This window comes from Homarus americanus, unplaced genomic scaffold, assembly GCF_018991925.1.
Source record: "Homarus americanus isolate GMGI-L3 unplaced genomic scaffold, GMGI_Hamer_2.0 scaffold48406, whole genome shotgun sequence".
Lineage (NCBI taxonomy): Eukaryota > Metazoa > Arthropoda > Malacostraca > Decapoda > Nephropidae > Homarus > Homarus americanus.
The window spans coordinates 3186069-3204763 of NW_024753828.1; the positions used below are offsets into that span (position 1 = coordinate 3186069).

The 18695-nt window shown below is 44.6% G+C and overlaps 1 protein-coding gene across 1 annotated transcript in view; it reads right to left on the bottom strand.

The window, feature by feature from the left end:
- Positions 1-368: 368 nt before the first annotated feature.
- The window catches only part of LOC121855493, a 40220-nt gene continuing 21893 nt past the window's right edge, over positions 369-18695 (bottom strand). The window contains exons 10-18 of the mRNA XM_042350469.1: positions 15389-15526; positions 14499-14782; positions 11260-11423; positions 7508-7713; positions 6389-6620; positions 5485-5582; positions 3584-3707; positions 3135-3333; positions 369-525 (exon numbers count right to left, since the gene is read on the bottom strand). Coding sequence (XP_042206403.1) covers positions 369-525; positions 3135-3333; positions 3584-3707; positions 5485-5582; positions 6389-6620; positions 7508-7713; positions 11260-11423; positions 14499-14782; positions 15389-15526 — 1602 coding nt within the window. The remainder of the gene's footprint in view (positions 526-3134; positions 3334-3583; positions 3708-5484; positions 5583-6388; positions 6621-7507; positions 7714-11259; positions 11424-14498; positions 14783-15388; positions 15527-18695) is intronic.

The following is an 18695-nucleotide window of genomic DNA, read 5'->3' on the forward strand; positions in this document are numbered from 1 at the left end:
CAGGGTGTGGGTTGAGGTGGTAAGAGTCTGGTCAGGTGGTAAGAATGTGAGTTCAGGGGTGTGGGGTTCAGGTGGTAGAGTCTGGTTCAGGTGGTAAGAATGTGAGTTCAGGTAGCAGGGTGGGTTGAGGTGGTAAGGATGTGGGTTGAGGTGGTAAGGGTGTGAGAGCTGACCTGGGAGAGAGTTGCAGCAGCGGGAACTGTTGGAGAAGAGATGCCGAGGTTTTGTGCCTGGCCGTCGTAGGAGAGGTCAGCCGTGAACTGTTGGGTGACATAAACAGGAGTAAACTCATGAATCCACAAACATTTTTCACCAATTGATGAAGAATCACAGAATATTATCGTTGGTGTTTCCCAATAAGACCAAGTTCATTTTTTTTTGTAAACATGAGAAGTCATTCGTAATAAGAGAGAAAGAATAATGTATTTGTGACATACCTGGAGGAGGTGGCCTGTTAGTGTCCGAGAAGTCCAACGTTTGTAGCTTGATGTAACACACCGTCCTATCTCCACCGTTATGCCCTCGCTGCCGTTATGCATATGGTCACTACACATCCACCATCACACCCATGGTCACTACACATCCACAATCACACTCATGGTCACTACACATCCACCATCACACTCATGGTCACTACACATCCACCATCACGCTCATGGTCACTACACATCCACAATCACATTCATGGTCACTACACATCGACCATCACGCTCATGGTCACTACACATCCACAATCACATTCATGGTCACTACACATCCACCATCACACTCATGGTCACTACACATCCACCATCACGCTCATACTACACATCCACAATCACATTCATGGTCACTACACATCGACCATCACGCCTCATGGTCACTACACATCCACAATCACATTCATGGTCACTACACATCGACCATCACACTCATGGTCACTACACATCCACCATCACGCTCATGGTCACTACACATCCACAATCACATTCATGGTCACTACACATCCACAATCACATTCATGGTCACTACACATCCACCATCACACTATGGTCACTACACATCCACCATCACGCTCATGGTCACTACACATCCACCATCACACTCATGGTCACTACACATCCACAATCACATTCATGGTCACTACACATCGACCATCACGCTCATGGTCACTACACATCCACAATCACATTCATGGTCACCACATCCACCATCACACTCATGGTCACTACACATCCACCATCACGCTCATGGTCACTACACATCCACAATCACATTCATGGTCATCACATCGACCATCACGCTCATGGTCACTACACATCCACCATCACACTCATGGTCACTACAATCCACAATCACATTCATGGTCACTACACATCGACCATCACGCTCATGGTCACTACACATCCACCATCACACTCATGGTCACTACATCCACCATCACACTCATGGGTACTAGACATCCACCATCACACTCATGGTCACTACCACATCCGCCGTCACACCCTGGTCACTACACATCCACCATCACACTCATGGTCACTACACATCCACCATCACACTCTTGGTCACTACATCCACCATCACGCCTCATGGTCACTACACATCCACCATCACACCATGGTCACTACATCCACAATCACATTCATGGTCACTACATCGACCATCACGCTCATGGTCACTACACATCCACAATCACAATGGTCACTAACATCCACCATCACACCCATGGTCACTACACATCCACCATCACGCCATGGTCACTACACATCCACAATCACATTCATGGTCACTACATCGACCATCACGCTCATGGTCCACCATCACACCCGGTACTAGACACTCCACCATCACTCATGGTCACTACATATCCACCATCACGCTCTTGGTCACTACACATCCACCATCACACTCATGGTCACTAGACATCCACCATCACACTCATGGTCACTACACATCCACCATCACACTCATGGTCACTACACATCCACCATCACACTCATGGTCACTACACATCCGCCGTCACACTCATGGTTACTAGACATCCACATCACACCATCATCCACCATCACACTCATGGTCACTACACATCCACCATCACACTCATGGTCACTACACATCCACCATCACACTCATGGTCACTACACATCCACCATCACACTCATGGTCACTACACATCCGCCGTCACACTCATGGTCACTACACATCCACCATCACACTCATGGTCACTACACATCCGCCGTCACACTCATGGTGTGATCTAAACACACATGCATAGTGTGTGTTAGGAAAGCTGACTGCAACTTTTTCACATCGTTAAGAAGTTAAGATGTGTCACTGTGTGTGTGTGTGTGTGTGTGTGTGTGTGTGTGTGTGTGTGTGTGTGTGTGTGTGTGTGTGTGTGTGTGTTCAGTTATTGTTTCATATTCATACAGCAAGATAATAGTGATTTTTTATTTAAAAAAATGATGGTTATGTCAGCCATATTCATATTGATGTCAATCATATTCTCATGTTAAGGAGTTTCAAATAATAAACAACAATAGTAGCAATAATTAATTTCATGGTTATCCATGGGGTATGAGGTGCAGATGCCTGCACTTATGCGTGGTACAATGGTTGGTGCGTTTTGTGAGATATGGCACCTCTGTGTTTGTTTACTTTATATTAAAACTCCTGGAACCTTACAATAGTTGCCACACTAAGGATGCTAGATAAATATTCCACAGAGTTGCCACATCTCACAACATGTGCCAGCCATTTTACAGTAGCTAAAACAACTATCTGTCAATACTTTGTGGGAAACAATATGAGACCAGGGACGATAAATATTGGTATATGAGGGCTGTCACTAGTCAAACACATAATCTCGGAGCATATCGACCCCCACCTGCACAGGTAGTTGTTTTAGCTACTGTACATTCCTACCCCTGCCCCAAAGCCTTCATATGTAGTATAGGGTTGTCCTTATGTGGCTAGAAACTCGACTAAATAGCCAACAATCTAGTGGTATCAGTACCTCGGTAAAATTAGCCTCAGCCTTATCAGTTCTACCGTAATAATTTGAAAATATGTAGTGAATATAACCCTAAACCCTAGCTCAGCAGTTTTTAACATAAACACGTAGATAGTAGTTGTGTGTTTGAGATGCAGACCTGGTGTATGTGGTGTTAGCGAGGGAGCCGTTGACGCACGGCATCATCTCCCCAACGAAAGTGACTTGAGCCGAGCACAAGGTGACGTCAGCTGCTGGTGCCGTCACAATGACAGCAAGGAGGTGTGACGTGCCCTCCCACACCTCCACCTCCACTTCCAACGTTCCTACCACTTGTGGCACAAACTCAGTTGGTGTGTCTGATGAAGAAATATAAATATGTGTGTTACATTTCACAGGTTAGGTCAAGGTGTCAGGTGAACTATTACCTCCATGAGCTGTGTTAATCTTGGTCTGACCTTTCAAAAGTTGTTTTTACAGTGAAGTGAAAAAAAAATCTTACGAATCATATAAACAGTCAGAATATTCTAAATCATCTTTACGAGAAAGATTATATTTCGTTTCTGTCTGAAAACAACATAGCAAGAATAATAACTGCCAAGACTGTACCTGTAAAGGTAATGGTGTTGTTGGTGGGGATGGGAAGGTCCGTTGGAGGGGCGGAGGCGTCCAGTGTGAGGGTGGAGTTGGCCAACTCTGTGCTTTCGTCACCTCCAATACTACGGATACTGACCTAACACACAAGGATACATATTGGTAGGAACACAAGACGAAACCACCACAGCAGACTGGTGTGTGTGCACAGTCATGAAGGGTGAGAAAATACAATGTGTGTGTGTGTGTGTGTGTGTGTGTGTGTGTGTGTGTGTGTGTGTGTGTGTGTGTGTGTGTGTGTGTGTGTGTGTGTGTGTGTGTGTGTGTGTGTGTGTGTGTGTGTGTGTGTGTGTGTATTATTTATAAGATAATAAAGATAAATATTTATAAGATAATAAAGATAAATAATTTTTTTTTTACTGGGATTGGCCTACTCGGGCACAGGTCAACGACCCACATCGGGGCCTTGGAGGCTAAAACAAAAAGAACAGAAAACTAAAAAATAGAAAAGGAAAAGGTTATATTAATCTACACCGCGAAGATGCCGGAAAACCAGCTTTTTAAAGTGAGACAAATTGTAAGAGTATGGAAACACAGTTTGGCTGTGTGGGGAAAGAAGGATGCACTATAACGGGTTATTCTACTGTGACCGACATCCACAGAGAAACGGTGGGCACCGCGGGCAAGACGAGTGCTATGAGCCCACGGCCTTGCCGGCGGTACACAGGATGCCAGATCCACCGAACATTGCCCATTAAAGAGAAGCAACATTGTGGCGAAGAGAAAGGGAAGAAAGATTGTCAACTAAAGGAGGAAAGTTAATAAGACGAAATGCCTTTGATTCCACCCTATGTAACAGTTGGACAGAAGAAGAACCACCCCCAGATATGAGAGCAGTACTCCAAGTTAGGATGAATGAATCCCTTATATACTTGAAGCAACTGCTCAGGAGTAAAGTAGCTACGGCATCTGTACAGCATTCCCAACTTTCGGGAGGCAGCTGTAGCAATATTGAGGATATGTGACTTTCATGACATATTAGAGGAAATGGTGAGGCCTAGCATATCTACTTTAGAATTTGGCAGAATGATAGCATCCTGAAATGTGACTGGTGGGAGATCATCTAATTTGGAAAGTATAATTGTTAAATACTGAGTTTTATTACTATTGAATTTAACCAAGTTTCTATCTCCCCATTCGGAGATGCTGCACAGATCCGCATTGATAGATGTAATGATATCAGCTCTGGAACAGATCTAGTTTGAGAATTAAAGGGAAGGGGAAATGTGAAGAAGAGTGAAGAGTAGAATCATCAGCGTAAGAATGGATAGAATTAGTTGTGGTGTGAAGTAAATCATTGATAAAAAGAAGGAAAAGAGTAGGTGAAAGTTCTTTCACCTACTCTCTTCCTGTGGGACACCACTATTGGTAGAGAAAGAGCGAGAGATCGATCCCTCGACAACAACTGCCATGGATCGGTTCTCAAGGAAGCTGGAGATTAGAAAACAAAGTTGGGGAGAGAAACCATAAGAGGGAAGTTTAGAAAGCAAAGACTTGTTATTGAGGTGAGAGGCAATACACGCATCAAAAGGCTCTCATCAAAATATTCCCAGGCCAACTTAAACTAATCAGTGATTTTTTTTTATAATCTGCATTATATTAGCTATCCTGGTATTGTTCGATGCTCAGTTTTAGTGACAGTAAATAAATTGACCAAAGGACAACCATGATCTTCCTTTCATATCTCTAAAACTCTGGCGAATATCTTATCGGGACCTGGCAACTTATTTTGGTTTTAATTTATTTCTTTTTGGTATCATCGTAATAGGTAATGTGTTACAAGGTCAAACAACACAACAGTTGAAGTTTTACAAGGTTACCCTGGAGGAGGAAGTTAGCACAGAGGAAGGACTCACCATAAGATCACCCGCTGTGAAGTCTGGCAGCGCTATGACGGGGATATTAATCATCAAGTCATTGTAGTCGTTGTATGTGACGTTGATTGGCTGTGTACCTGCACAGGGAAGCGTATAATTTCAAATATACATTCACACGATTAACAACCAATGTCATTAACAAAACACATGATTTACTTAGTGTTGTAATTTCTACACTCTCACCTACAATCCTTTTGCCTTTATACCTATTGTCAAGCAAAGTTCTCAGGTGCCTTTCATACAGCTATAAAAGTCAGCATAAATCTCAAAGATTATTGCAGTTTCTCATAAAAAATTAGATATGCTGTATTAACTAACATAATCCGCCCTAATCATCAAACCAGATGAGAAAATATAATGAAATATGAGCTCTTTGGGAAACTGAATACTGTATCAGGTAAACCTTTGATAAGATACAGATGAATAACATAACAATACAATATTTATTTTTTCAAGAGCTCAGATTATGCATGATTTCAGATTCTGCAACTAAATGTGAATAAATTCTATATTTTATATAAATATCGTGAATGATATTAAGGAGATAATTATATGACTAGAATAACTTTATGCTAATGTTTAATTTAACGTGGAAAATGCTAATTCACTTACGTTATTTTGGCATAATTGAAGGAGTCCTGAATCTGTTGGTATTATTAATCTAGCCATGGTAATATGAAAACGCATGACAGTTTATGAGAAAGTGTTAGCTTATATTAATGGCGGATTATGATAAATAAAATGGAAGAAAATCGGAACCTATTATTTTCTATGAGCTAAGAGGCAAAAGTTCTACTGTGTCACGCCTAAAGTCGTCACACACAATACTGTTACATAGATTCGCCAAGCATAAAGGTAAACCAGGCCATAGTGGATGTCTGACCGACATTGGTGAGGCCGAGGAAGGTGACAGTGGCGTTGACACTGCCGCTGGGGTCGTGTTGGTAACAGAGTCTTGTGGTGTTGTCCCAGGCGAACCTCTCACCACGTCGCCAGTCCCCGCCCCGCACACATCCCAGGTAGAGGCCACGCTCCATCAGGCTCAGCCGACACAGCTGCACTCCTGAAGGAGGGAGCACCACCAGGTCGAAGTCGTGGGTCATGCCTGGTCCCACCTGCAGATAACAGCCTAGTACAGCCTCTAGGCACCTGCGAGTTTCTCTCTCAAAACATCAAGAATTAAATTGCCATCTAAATGTTATTATACTGTGTTAGAATGTACACAGGTAATGTGTTAATGATACTGCCAAATATAATCTGTCACACGATATTAATTACTACCAAAAAGAAATGTAAGTAATAATGATGGTAATGGCTTCACTCCATGATACTTAATTTAATACCTTAGCAACATGATGGTAATGACCAAGTACTGTACCATGATGCGAAGGAGGATTAGATTAGTAATTTTTCTTTCTGTGAAGAGGGGACGTAGCTGGGAAAATGTCACTCCAAGTTAGATCAGTGTCCGCCATAAAAAACACCCATCGCTTATTTTACGTCTTTAAACATTGAAGGTCAAAATTTCAGGCACCTGCTTGTGTACTGAGAAAAGGCTTTAACTTAAGTGTACTGTATCTGCATCGCCTATAGGATAAACCTTCACTCATAATACAATATTGATTTTAGTATTATCTCGTGCATGCTTGTAATTAATAAGTGGCTGTGTGGGTGTATAGCATGTACGCCTGACTATAGAGAACTAACCTTGTGGTAGACTGAAAATTGTGGGTCCTCTTGTCGTAGACTGACTACTGGAATACAATATTCTGTATACACTCACCTGTCACCTCACCTGCCTCTTCATGAACCCTGAGACTCAGAGACCTGCTTCAGTATCACAGGTCTGAACAGTAGATCTCTGGGTTCATCAAGAGACAAGTGAGGCAACGGGACTTTTGTTGGCGAGTGTACAAGGTAGATAATAACGAACTCAATAGCTACTAGGTAGACAATAACATGTGAAAAATACAGCCAGCAAAATGTAAACATAAAACTGTACCCTGATGGTTGCAACGACGATAAAAGGAAGATTGCTGGTGACAAGGGCGTTGTTTGGGTAGGAGGAGAGGTACAGTTGTGGAGGGTGGAGAGGGGAGGTGCCCAGCTGCTTCTGTGTACTTAACACCGCTGCACTCAACTTGAAATAAGCAGCATTCCCCCAGAACATCGTCTCACCAACCTTCATCCCCACTGTGTAGTTCATCTCTGTCAAGGAGGTGTCAAGCATTAGGATATGTGTGAGTGTGTGGAGAAGTGTTGGCTATCACAGTGACCAACTTATTGAGATTAAGATTGGTCTTTGATCCAGTATGACCTTAAGATTATTCTACTGTTAAACTCAAAATTAATTATCAATTCTGAAACAAAACTATTTTTTTGAGTTAGTGTGAAAGAATTATGTTTTCAGTAGAATGTGTGTGTGTGTGTGTGTGTGTGTGTGTGTGTGTGTGTGTGTTTTTATCCAAACACTGGCATCTCATTGACTACATCATTGTCAGAGAAAGAGATCGCTGAGATTTTCTCACCACCCGTGCCATCACTCAGACCACTGCGACACTGATCATCGGCTCATCAGGGCCAAGCTATCATTTCACGTCACCCCAAAACGGCGAAGGCAGCAAGCCTCCAGAAGAGGTTTTAACACCAAGCGTCTGGAGGATCCAGCGGTAGCACATGCTTTCAGAGAGCAGCTCGAACATGGGCTGACAAACAACCCAACATCAAACAACCCAAATCCCAGTGCTGAATGGGATATTCTCGACACTGCCATGACAAAAACCTGCAGAGACCCTCGGCCAGATCGAAAGAATACACCAGGATTGGTTTGATGAAAATGACCCGGCAATCAATGTACTCGTCGATGATAAACGTGCTGCTTTAACTGACTGGCAGAACAACCCTCAGTCTCGGACCAAAGCTGTTACCTTCTGCAAGAAGAAGCCTGCGGCCTAGCGGGAACTTCGCAATCTAAAGAACAACTGATTTAAAAATAAAGCATGTGAAACACAAAAAATTGCAAATCAGCACAAGATGCGCGAATCTTTCAATTCCACTAAAACATTTTATGGGCCAATCACTCGTGGCGCAGCCCCCCTTCGCTCATCCGACGGGAACTCCATAATTAAAGACAATGAAGGTATCCGTCAGCACTGGAAAGAGTACTACCATTCACTGCTCAACCGAAACACTGATGTGGATATCCTGAGTACCCAGCAGGTCCTTCAGCATCCAGAGCTGAGGCACTTCAGCTATCCTCCATCCCTGGATGAGGTAGCTACTGCCAACAAACAGATGAAAAAAACAAAGCCTCAGGGCCTGATGGAATCCTAGCCGAGGTGTAAAAAGCAGGAGGACCTCTGCTTACCAGCCGTCTCCACTCTCTCTGGAAAATATATGAGAAAAGGAGGAAATCCCCAAGCTCTTAAAGACACCTCCATCGTCAATATTTATAAGAACAAGGGAGACCGGTCAGACTGTGGCAACTACCGAGGGATCTCTCTGCTCTCCATAGCTGGCAAGATTATCGCCCGAGTCCTCCTGAACAGACTTCTTCCTGAGGCAGAAAACTTCCTCCCAGAATCTCAATGTGGACTTAGACCATCATGTGGCACCACTGACATGATCTTTGCTGCCCGCCAGATACAGGAAAAGTGCAAAACCATTGCCTTCGACTCGGTCAACAGGGAAGCCCTCTGGTGGACCCTCAGCCGGTTTGGCTGCCCATCAAAATTCATTGCCATTTTGAGGCAATTCCACGCTGGCATGAACAGCAGTGTCCTGTACAATGGCACACAGTCTGAGTTCTTCCCCATCCAAACGGGGGTTAAACAAGGGTGCGTATTGGTACAAACTCTATTTTCCATTTTCCTGGCTGCCTTCTTTACTCGTACCAGTGCCAATTTAGCCGGCGGGGTGGACATCGAGTACCGAATAAATGGTCTTTTCAACTTAAGACGACTCCAGGCAGGAACAAAAGTATCGGCAGCTTCCATTACTGAACTTCAGTATGCAGACGACCTCACCCTTGTTGCTCACACTGAACGTGACCTACAGGAGATCCTGAACACCTACGCAGATGCGTATGCACACTTCGGCCGTGAGGTGAATGTACATAAGACTCAGATTCTCTTTCAGCCTGCTTCTGGTTCAGCCACACCTCCACCATCCATCCAGCATAACGGTACTACCCTTTCTAATGTTACCCACTTTCGGTATCTCGGCTCCGACCTGTCCACCACTGCGGACATCGATGAAGTAATTCAGCATTGGATCAGATGTGCATCTCAAGACTTTGGCAGACTCTGAAACCGTGTCTTCAGCTGTAGGGAGCTGAAATTATCTGCAAAGTTACACGTATATCGAGCAGTGGTCCTCCCCACCCTGCTATATGGCAGCGAGACATGGGTCACATACAGGAGGCATCTCAAGGTACTTGAAAACTTTCACAGACGTACTCTACGTTCCATCCTCAGAGTTCGCTGGGAAGACAAAAGAATAAATGCCAGTACTGCATTCTTGCTGAGACCAACTGTAGGAGCATTGAAGCTACCATTATTCATGAACAACTACGCTGGACTGGCCTTGTTACCCGCATGGACGACAGTAGACTGCCAAAGTAGCTACTTTACAGTCGCCTAACGAATAGTAAACATAACGCTGGCGGGTAACTGAAAATATATAAGGATAGTCTTAAGACAAACCTGAAAAAGTGCCAAATCGACCCCCTCACCTGGGAGACGATTACTCCACACCGTAACGCTTGGAGGAGCACCACACAAGAAGGTGTCAATACTTTCGTGTTAGCCCGACTGCAAAACGAGGCAGACAAGCGCCTACACCGGAAAGATGCTGCCGCCGCCCCTCCCGCACTAGATGTAGTCCCCCACATGTGAAAAATCTGTGAACAAAGTAGTGTGTGTGTGTGTGTGTGTTATGCTAAGTACGGACAGTTGTTCAATTATGCCTTCAAACACAACTGAAGATTTTGCCAAAGAGAGTTAACATTTTGATTTAGTTGCTCTAGCTTAATGGAAGTTAGTTTATATGTGACAAAATTGATTCTGTTTCATGTAAAACCTGGTTTAATTTAGAATAATTTAGATTTAGTGAGGAAATAGATAAAAAGTGATTCTGAAATAGAGCGCAGATGAGTGGCACAAGTTGCAAAATACCATCCTTAACACAGTTATGTTAGGAAGTTTCAAATATAGATTAGACAAATACATAAGTTATAATGGTTGGGTGTAAAGAGAAGCCGCTTTGCTGAGCCGATAAACCTACAGCAGTATATGTTCTTAAGTCCCTATGATGAGACTTGTAACGGAGAGCAATACAGAAAGAGAAACTTTTGAGATTCATCATAGAGAAAATTTTTGACGAGACACAACAGACAGATGTGGAGAAAAGACAAAGGTTAGAGACCAACTGGTGAGACATAGCTGAGAATCTAATATAAGAAACATTGAAAAGAAAATCTGGTGAAACGAGAGAGACAAAAGTGAAAGATGAGAGGGACAGACACAGTTGAGGGACACAGGTTAGAGGCATGTGAGAGACGAAGAGAAGAAACACAGAGAAGATATGTAACTGAAAAACAAACAGGGAACTCATGAGCTACAGGTGCAATTAACAAACAGGAAAATGGAGATGAGAGATGAATAGAAAAGAGAACTATTAAGAGAACACATAAAAAGAGAGACAAATTTGAGACATGAACAGGAGAGGTAACAGGTGAGACACATACGTACGTACCAGGTTGGATGGTTGTGTCAGGGAGGGCGTCAAGGCCGGGCATACCCCAGGGTAGGGCGATGATGGTCATGATCCTTACCTCCCCCTCCTCACTCTCCCCAGAAATGCTCGACAATATCCCCAGATCAATTTGTACTCCATCATCGAAATAGCTCGTGTTCCATCTGTAAGGAAGGTTGATAGGTCATGTTCCAGCTGTGAGGAAGGGTGGTAGGTCATGTTCCAGCTGTGAGGAAGGGTGGTAGGTCATGTTCCAGCTGTGAGGAAGGGTGGTAGGTCATGTTCCAGCTGTGAGGAAGGGTGGTAGGTCATGTTCCAGCTGTGGGGAAGGGTGATAGGTCATGTTCCAGCTGTGAGGAAGGGTGGTAGGTCATATTCCAGCTGTGAGGAAGGATGGTAGGTCATGTTCCAGCTGTGAGGAAGGGTGGTAGGTCATGTTCCAGCTGTGAGGAAGGGTGGTGGGTCATGTTCCAGCTGTGAGGAAGGGTGGTAGGTCATGTTCCAGCTGTGAGGAAGGGTGGTAGGTTCAGCTGTCATGAGCTGTGAGGAAGGGTGGTAGTCATGTTCCAGCTGTGAGGAAGGGTGGTAGGTCATGTTCCAGCTGTGAGGAAGGGTGGTAGGTCATGTTCAGCTGTTCTGTGCTGTGAGGAAGGGTGGTAGGTCATGTGTTTGGTTCATGTTTCAGCTGTGAGGAAGGGTGGTAGGTCATGTTCCAGCTGTGATGAAGGGTGGTAGGTCATGTTCCAGTTGTGAGGAAGGGTGGTAGGTCATGTTCCAGCTGTGAGGAAGGGTGTTAGGTCATATTCCAGCTGTGAGAAAGCATGTTCTAGTTGTGAGGAAGGGTGGTAGGTCATGTGTCAGTTGTGAGGAAGGGTGGTAGGTCATGTTCCAGTTGTTGAGGAAGGATGGTAGGTCATGTTCCAGCTGTGAGGAAGGGTGGTAGGTCATGTTCCAGCTTTGAGGAAGGGTGGTAGGTCGTGTTCCTGTGAGCTGTGAGCAGGAAGGGTGGTAGGTCATGTTCCAGCTGTGAGGAAGGGTGGTAGGTCATGTTCCAGCTGTGAGGAAGGGTGGTAGGTCATGTTCCAGTTGTGAGGAAGGGTGGTGGTCATATTCCAGCTGTGAGGAAGGGTGGGTCATGGCTGTGAGGAAGGAAGGGTGGTAGGTCATGTTCTAGCTGTGAGGAAGGGTGGTAGGTCATGTCCCAGCTGTGAGGAAGGGTGGTAGGTCATGTTCTAGCTGTGAGGAAAGGGTGGTAGGTCATGTTCCAGTTGTGAGGAAGGGTGATAGGTCATGTCCAGCTGTGAGGAAGGGTGGTAGGTCATGTTCCAGCTGTGAGGAAGGGTGATGTTCCAGCTGTGAGGAAGGGTGGTAGGTCATGTTCAGTTGTGAGGAAGGGTGGTAGGTCATGTTCAGCTGTGAGGAAGGGTGGTAGGTCATGTTCTAGTTGTGAGGAAGGGTGGTAGGTCATGTTCTAGCTGTGAGGAAGGGTGGTAGGTCATGTTCTAGCTGTGAGGAAGGGTGGTAGGTCATGTTCTAGCTGTGAGGAAGGTGGTAGGTCATGTCCAGCTGTGAGGAAGGGTGGTAGGTCATGTTCTAACTGTGAGAAATGATGGTAGGTCATGTTCTAGCTGTGAAGAAGGGTGGTAGGTCATGTTCTTGCTGTGAGGAATGCTGGTAGGTCATGTTCTAGCTGTTAGGAAGGGTGGTAGGTCATGTTCCAGCTGTGAGGAAGGGTGGTAGGTCATGTTCAGTTGTGAGGAAGGTGGTGGTCATGTTGTCATGTTCCATGTTCAGTTGTGAGGAAGGGTGGGTCATGGTCATGTTCAGCCGTGAGGAAGGGTGGTAGGTCATGTTCAGCTGTGAGGAAGAGTGGTAGGTCGTGTTCCAGCCGTGCGGAAGGGTGGTAGGTCATGTTCCAGCCGTGCGGAAGGGGTGGTAGGTCATGTTCAGCCGTGAGGAAGGGTGGTAGGTCATGTTCCAGCTGTGAGGAAGGGTGGTAGGTCATGTTCCAGCTGTGAGGAAAGGTGGTAGGTCATGTTCCAGCCGTGAGGAAGGGTGGTAGGTCATGTTCAGCCGTAAGGAAGGGTGGTAGGTCATGTTCCAGCTGTGAAAAGTGGTGGGTCATGTTCCAGCCGTAAGGAAGGGGTGTCATGAGTGAGGAAGGGTGGTAGGTCATGTTCCAGCTGTGAGGAAGGGGTGGTAGGTCATGTTCCAGCTGTTGGTAGGTCATGTTCAGTTGTGAGGAAGGGTGGTAGGTCATGTTTCAGCTGTGAGGAAGGGTGGTAGGTCATGTTCAGCTGTGAGGAAGGGTGGTAGGTCATGTTCCAGTTCCAGCTGTGAGGAAGGGTGGTAGGTCATGTTCCAGCTGTGAGGAAGGGTGGTTAGGTCATGTTCCAGCTGTGAGGAAGGGTGGTAGGTCATGTTCTAGCAGACACTCATAAAACTTGCGAATTATTGCTGTTAAGAAGTTTGGATTTTTGAGGTTGTAAGTAGTGGGAGCTTTGTACGAGATGTGTGTGATGGTCGAGGTTGTTACATTAACGTTTTTTGTTGTAGCTATGCATTAGGAAGTCTCCGTTACCCACTGGATGACTTGTGGGAAGGATGATAAATTTGTTTGTTAAAAATTAGGAGTGTGGCAAGGAGTACTATTGCTCCCCCAATCCTTTTTCACACGCGCTGCCTTCCCACCTGTTTTGGCATCCTAGTTGAACCATAATAAGTGAAAAATATGGTTATTGTTGATCCTATTGATGAAAAGATAGTTGCAATTATGTGCAGGAGTGTGAATAATGCAAATGAGTGAATAAAATTATAAAATAAAGAGTGAAGTGTGAAAAAATGTGCCAATATGTGCTTCTCAGTGTATTTCTGTGTTTATAAGTGTATCTGAGTGTTACTATGTGGATATTAGGCATTATTGTCGTTTTTATATTCGCGGTCATCACTAAAACTGCCTGTACTGCATCCCGAATTACAGTACTGGGAATCAATATACATGGTACAGTTGCGGAAATTTGTTTCTGCCTGTGGTAACCTGTGTCAACGTTGCAGTAGTACACAGATACTCTTACTACATCACTATCTACCTCTAATAAGTCAAACTAAAATACTTTTGTATATGAATTATGAAGATGTGTGTGGTGGGTGAAGATAAGTAAGTGTAGACTGTACCATGATAGTTTGTTTATTTTAGCATTAACTTTACAATAAGGACATCAGTTAAATAGGAAACTCACGTTCTTGTAACTTCAGAGGCGGCGATTATGTTATTCTCCACTGCATCCAAACAGGGCATGTTCTTCCCTACATGCGAGAAGAAGACATTGCACATTCTGAAGGGGACTGGTGGGGCATTAGGGTCAGGCTCTATTATCAACTGTATCTCAGGGTAGATGGTGTCTGGCGCAAGGCTGAAGGCGACAGTAAAAGCGGCTGCTCGGTTTCCCTCCAACAAGGTCCAGCTCTTATGTACTTGTTGGTGACTAACAATAGGTGGCTCCTCCATCTCACTAGATGGCACCTCCATAAATAAAATAACTTTTGTTATTATATTTCATATAATTATTATTTATACAATTTATTAGTCAAAGGAGATCTCGACAATCCTCATTAATATTTTAACTTATTCAGAAACTAATGATAATTAGATTCTCGTGTACTTAACACTGCTTGTCCATAGGTACTGCTCTCACGACTATATTTGCCAAGGTATCAGTTCCCATAACAGGTTTTTCAAGGACATTATTAAACCACAAACTCTATAAGGCTCTGATTGCTTAAAGAGTTAAGAATGAATGAAGCGCTAGATACTTGCTGCCACTGATTACTGTTATTTTCTCAGTCACACCACAACATGTGATGACACAGGTAATAACATCAGTCACTTGGTGGTTGTGACAACATTAACGTGCAGTAACACCAAAAGCTTTTACATGGCCACTGTGTATTTAAACGATTTTATACATGGTATGGCATTACAGTGTATGGTGCTTGACAAGTAAATAATCACTTCCTTTATATAATGTAGCATAATTGATACAACACTACATAATCATTCATTATTCCCCGAACTATAATGAGCTGTGGAGGAAACCAAAGTTGAAACAACTTCAAATATGTGAATCACCTTAATCTGAGCGGAGGCAGTGGCGGAGACATCGGTGCCATCCTTGAGGTAGAACTTGATGCTGGCGGTGGTGCCGGGGTCAGCCACGAAGGACGCAGTCACCAAGTACGTCACCCACGAATCACCCGGCTCAGGGACCTATGGCAGCCTCAAACTGTCAATCCTGCTTGTACTCAGTAAATATTATTTCCTTAACCACACAATCCAGTACTGTATACAGATAACAGATGTTAGTCACCATCATCCACCCCCACACCTACCACCTAGAGCCAACACGAGGCTTGGCCACACCAGTAGTATGAGAGACTCACCAGTAGTGTGAGAGACACACCAGTAATATGAGAGACTCACCAGTAATATGAGAGGCACACTGGTAGTATGAGACACACATCAGTAGTATGAGACACTCACCAGTAGTATGAGAGACACACCAGTCGTATGAGAGACTCACCAGTAGTGTGAGAGACACACCAGTAGTATGAAAGGCACACTGGTAGTATGAGACACACATCAGTAGTATGAGACACTCACCAGTAGTATGAGAGACACACCAGTCGTATGAGAGACTCACCAGTAGTATGAGAGACACACCAGTAGTATGAGAGACACACCAGTAGTATGAGAGACACACTGGTAGTATGAGACACACATCAGTAGTATGAGACTCACCAGTAGTGTGAGAGACACACCAGTAGTATGAGACACACACCAGTAGTATGAGACACACTCCAGTAGTAGGACACACTCCAGTAGTATGAGGCACACACCAAGCATGAGACACACACTAGTAGTATGAGACACACACCAGTAGTATGAGACACACACCAGTAGTATGAGACACACACCAGTAGTATGGGACACACACCAGTAGTATGAGACACACTCCAGTAGTATGAGACACACACCAGTAGCATGAGACACACACCAGTAGTATGAGACACACACCAGTAGTATGGGACACACTCCAGTAGTATGAGACACACACCAGTAGTATGAGACACACACCAGTAGTATGAGACACACTCCAGTAGTATAGAGACACACACCAGTAGTATGAGGCACACACCAGTAGTATGAGACACACACCAGTAGTATGAGACACACTCCAGTAGTATGAGACACACTCAGTAGTATGAGACACACCAGTAGTATGAGACACACACCAGTAGTATGAGACACACACCAGTAGTATGAGACACACACCAGTAGTATGAGACACACTCCAGTAGTATGAGACACACTCAGTAGTATGAGACACACACCAGTAGCATGAGACACACACCAGTAGTATGAGACACACACCAGTAGTATGAGACACACTCCAGTAGTATGAGACCACACTCAGTAGTATGAGACACACTCCAGTAGTATGAGACACACACCAGTAGCATGAGACACACACCAGTAGTATGAGACACACACCATAGTATGGATCAGTGTTGAGACATGAGACACACCAGTAGTATGGGACACACACCGTGTGGGCCACCACATGTATGAGACACACACAGTAGTATGAGACACACACCAGTAGTATGAGACACACACCAGTAGTATGAGACACACACCAGTAGTATGAGACACACTCAGTAGTATGAGACACACACCAAGAAACCCAGGATTTTAGACACACACCAGTAGTATGAACCTCCAGTAGTATGAGACACACACCAGTAGTATGAACACACACAGTAGTATGAGACACACACCAGTAGTATGAACACATTCAGTAGTATGAACACCTCCAGTACTATGAGACACACACCAGTAGTATGAGACACACACCAGTAGTATGAGACACACTCCAGTAGTATGAGACACACACCAGTAGCATGAGACACATACCAGTAGTATGAGACACACACCAGTAGTATGAGACACACCAGTAGTATGAGACACACAAGTAGCATGAGACACACACCAGTAGTATGAGACACACCAGTAGTATGAGAGAACACACCAGTAGCATGAGACACACACCAGTAGTATGAGACACACCAGTAGTATGAGAGACACACCAGTAGCATAGACACACACCAGTAGTATGAGACACACCAGTAGCATAGAGACACACCAGTAGTATGAGACACACACCAGTAGTATGAGACACACTCCAGTAGTATGAGAACCTCCAGTAGTATGAGACACACCAGTAGTATGAGACACACACCAGTAGTATGAGACACACTCCAGTAGTATGAGACACACCAGTAGTATGAGACACCTCCAGTAGTATGAGACACACAGTAGTATGAGAACACACACCAGTAGTATGAGACACACACCAGTAGTATGAGACACACTCCAGTAGTATGAGACACACTCAGTAGTATGAGACACACACCAGTAGTATGAGAGCACTCAGTAGTAGAGACACACTCCAGTAGTATGAGACACACACCAGTAGTATGAGACACACTCCAGTAGTATGAGACACACACCAGTAGTATGAGACACACACCAGTAGTATGAGACACACTCCAGTAGTATGAGACACACACCAGTAGCATGAGAACACACCAGTAGTATGAGACACACCAGTAGTATGAGACACACACCAGTAGTATGAGAGACACACCAGTAGCATGAGACACACCAGTAGCATGAGACACACACCAGTAGTATGGAGACACACACCAGTAGTATGAGACACACACCAGTAGTATGGAGACACACACCAGTAGTATGGAGACACACACCAGTAGCATGAGACACACACCAGTAGTATGAGACACACACCAGTAGTATGAGACACACCAGTAGTATGAGAGACACACCAGTAGCATGAGACACACACCAGTAGTATGAGACACCAGTAGTATGAGAGACACACCAGTAGCATGAGACACACACCAGTAGTATGAGACACAGCAGTATGGAGACACACCAGCAGCATGAGACACACACCAGTAGTATGGAGACACACCAGTAGCATGAGAGACACACATAGAAGAGACACACCAGTATGAGACACACTCCAGTAGTATGAGACACACCCAGTAGTATGAGACACACACACCAGTAGTATGAGACACACACTGGCAGTATGAGACACACTCCAGTAGTATGAGACACACACCAGTAGTATGAGACACACTCCAGTAGTAGGAGACACACACCAGTAGTATGAGACACACACCAGTAGTATGAGACACACACCAGTAGTATGAGACACACCCAGTAGTATGAGACACACCCCAGTAGTATGAGACACACACCAGTAGTATGAGACACACCCAGTAGTATGGAGACACACTCCAGTAGTATGAGACACACACCAGTAGTATGGAGACACACTCCAGTAGTA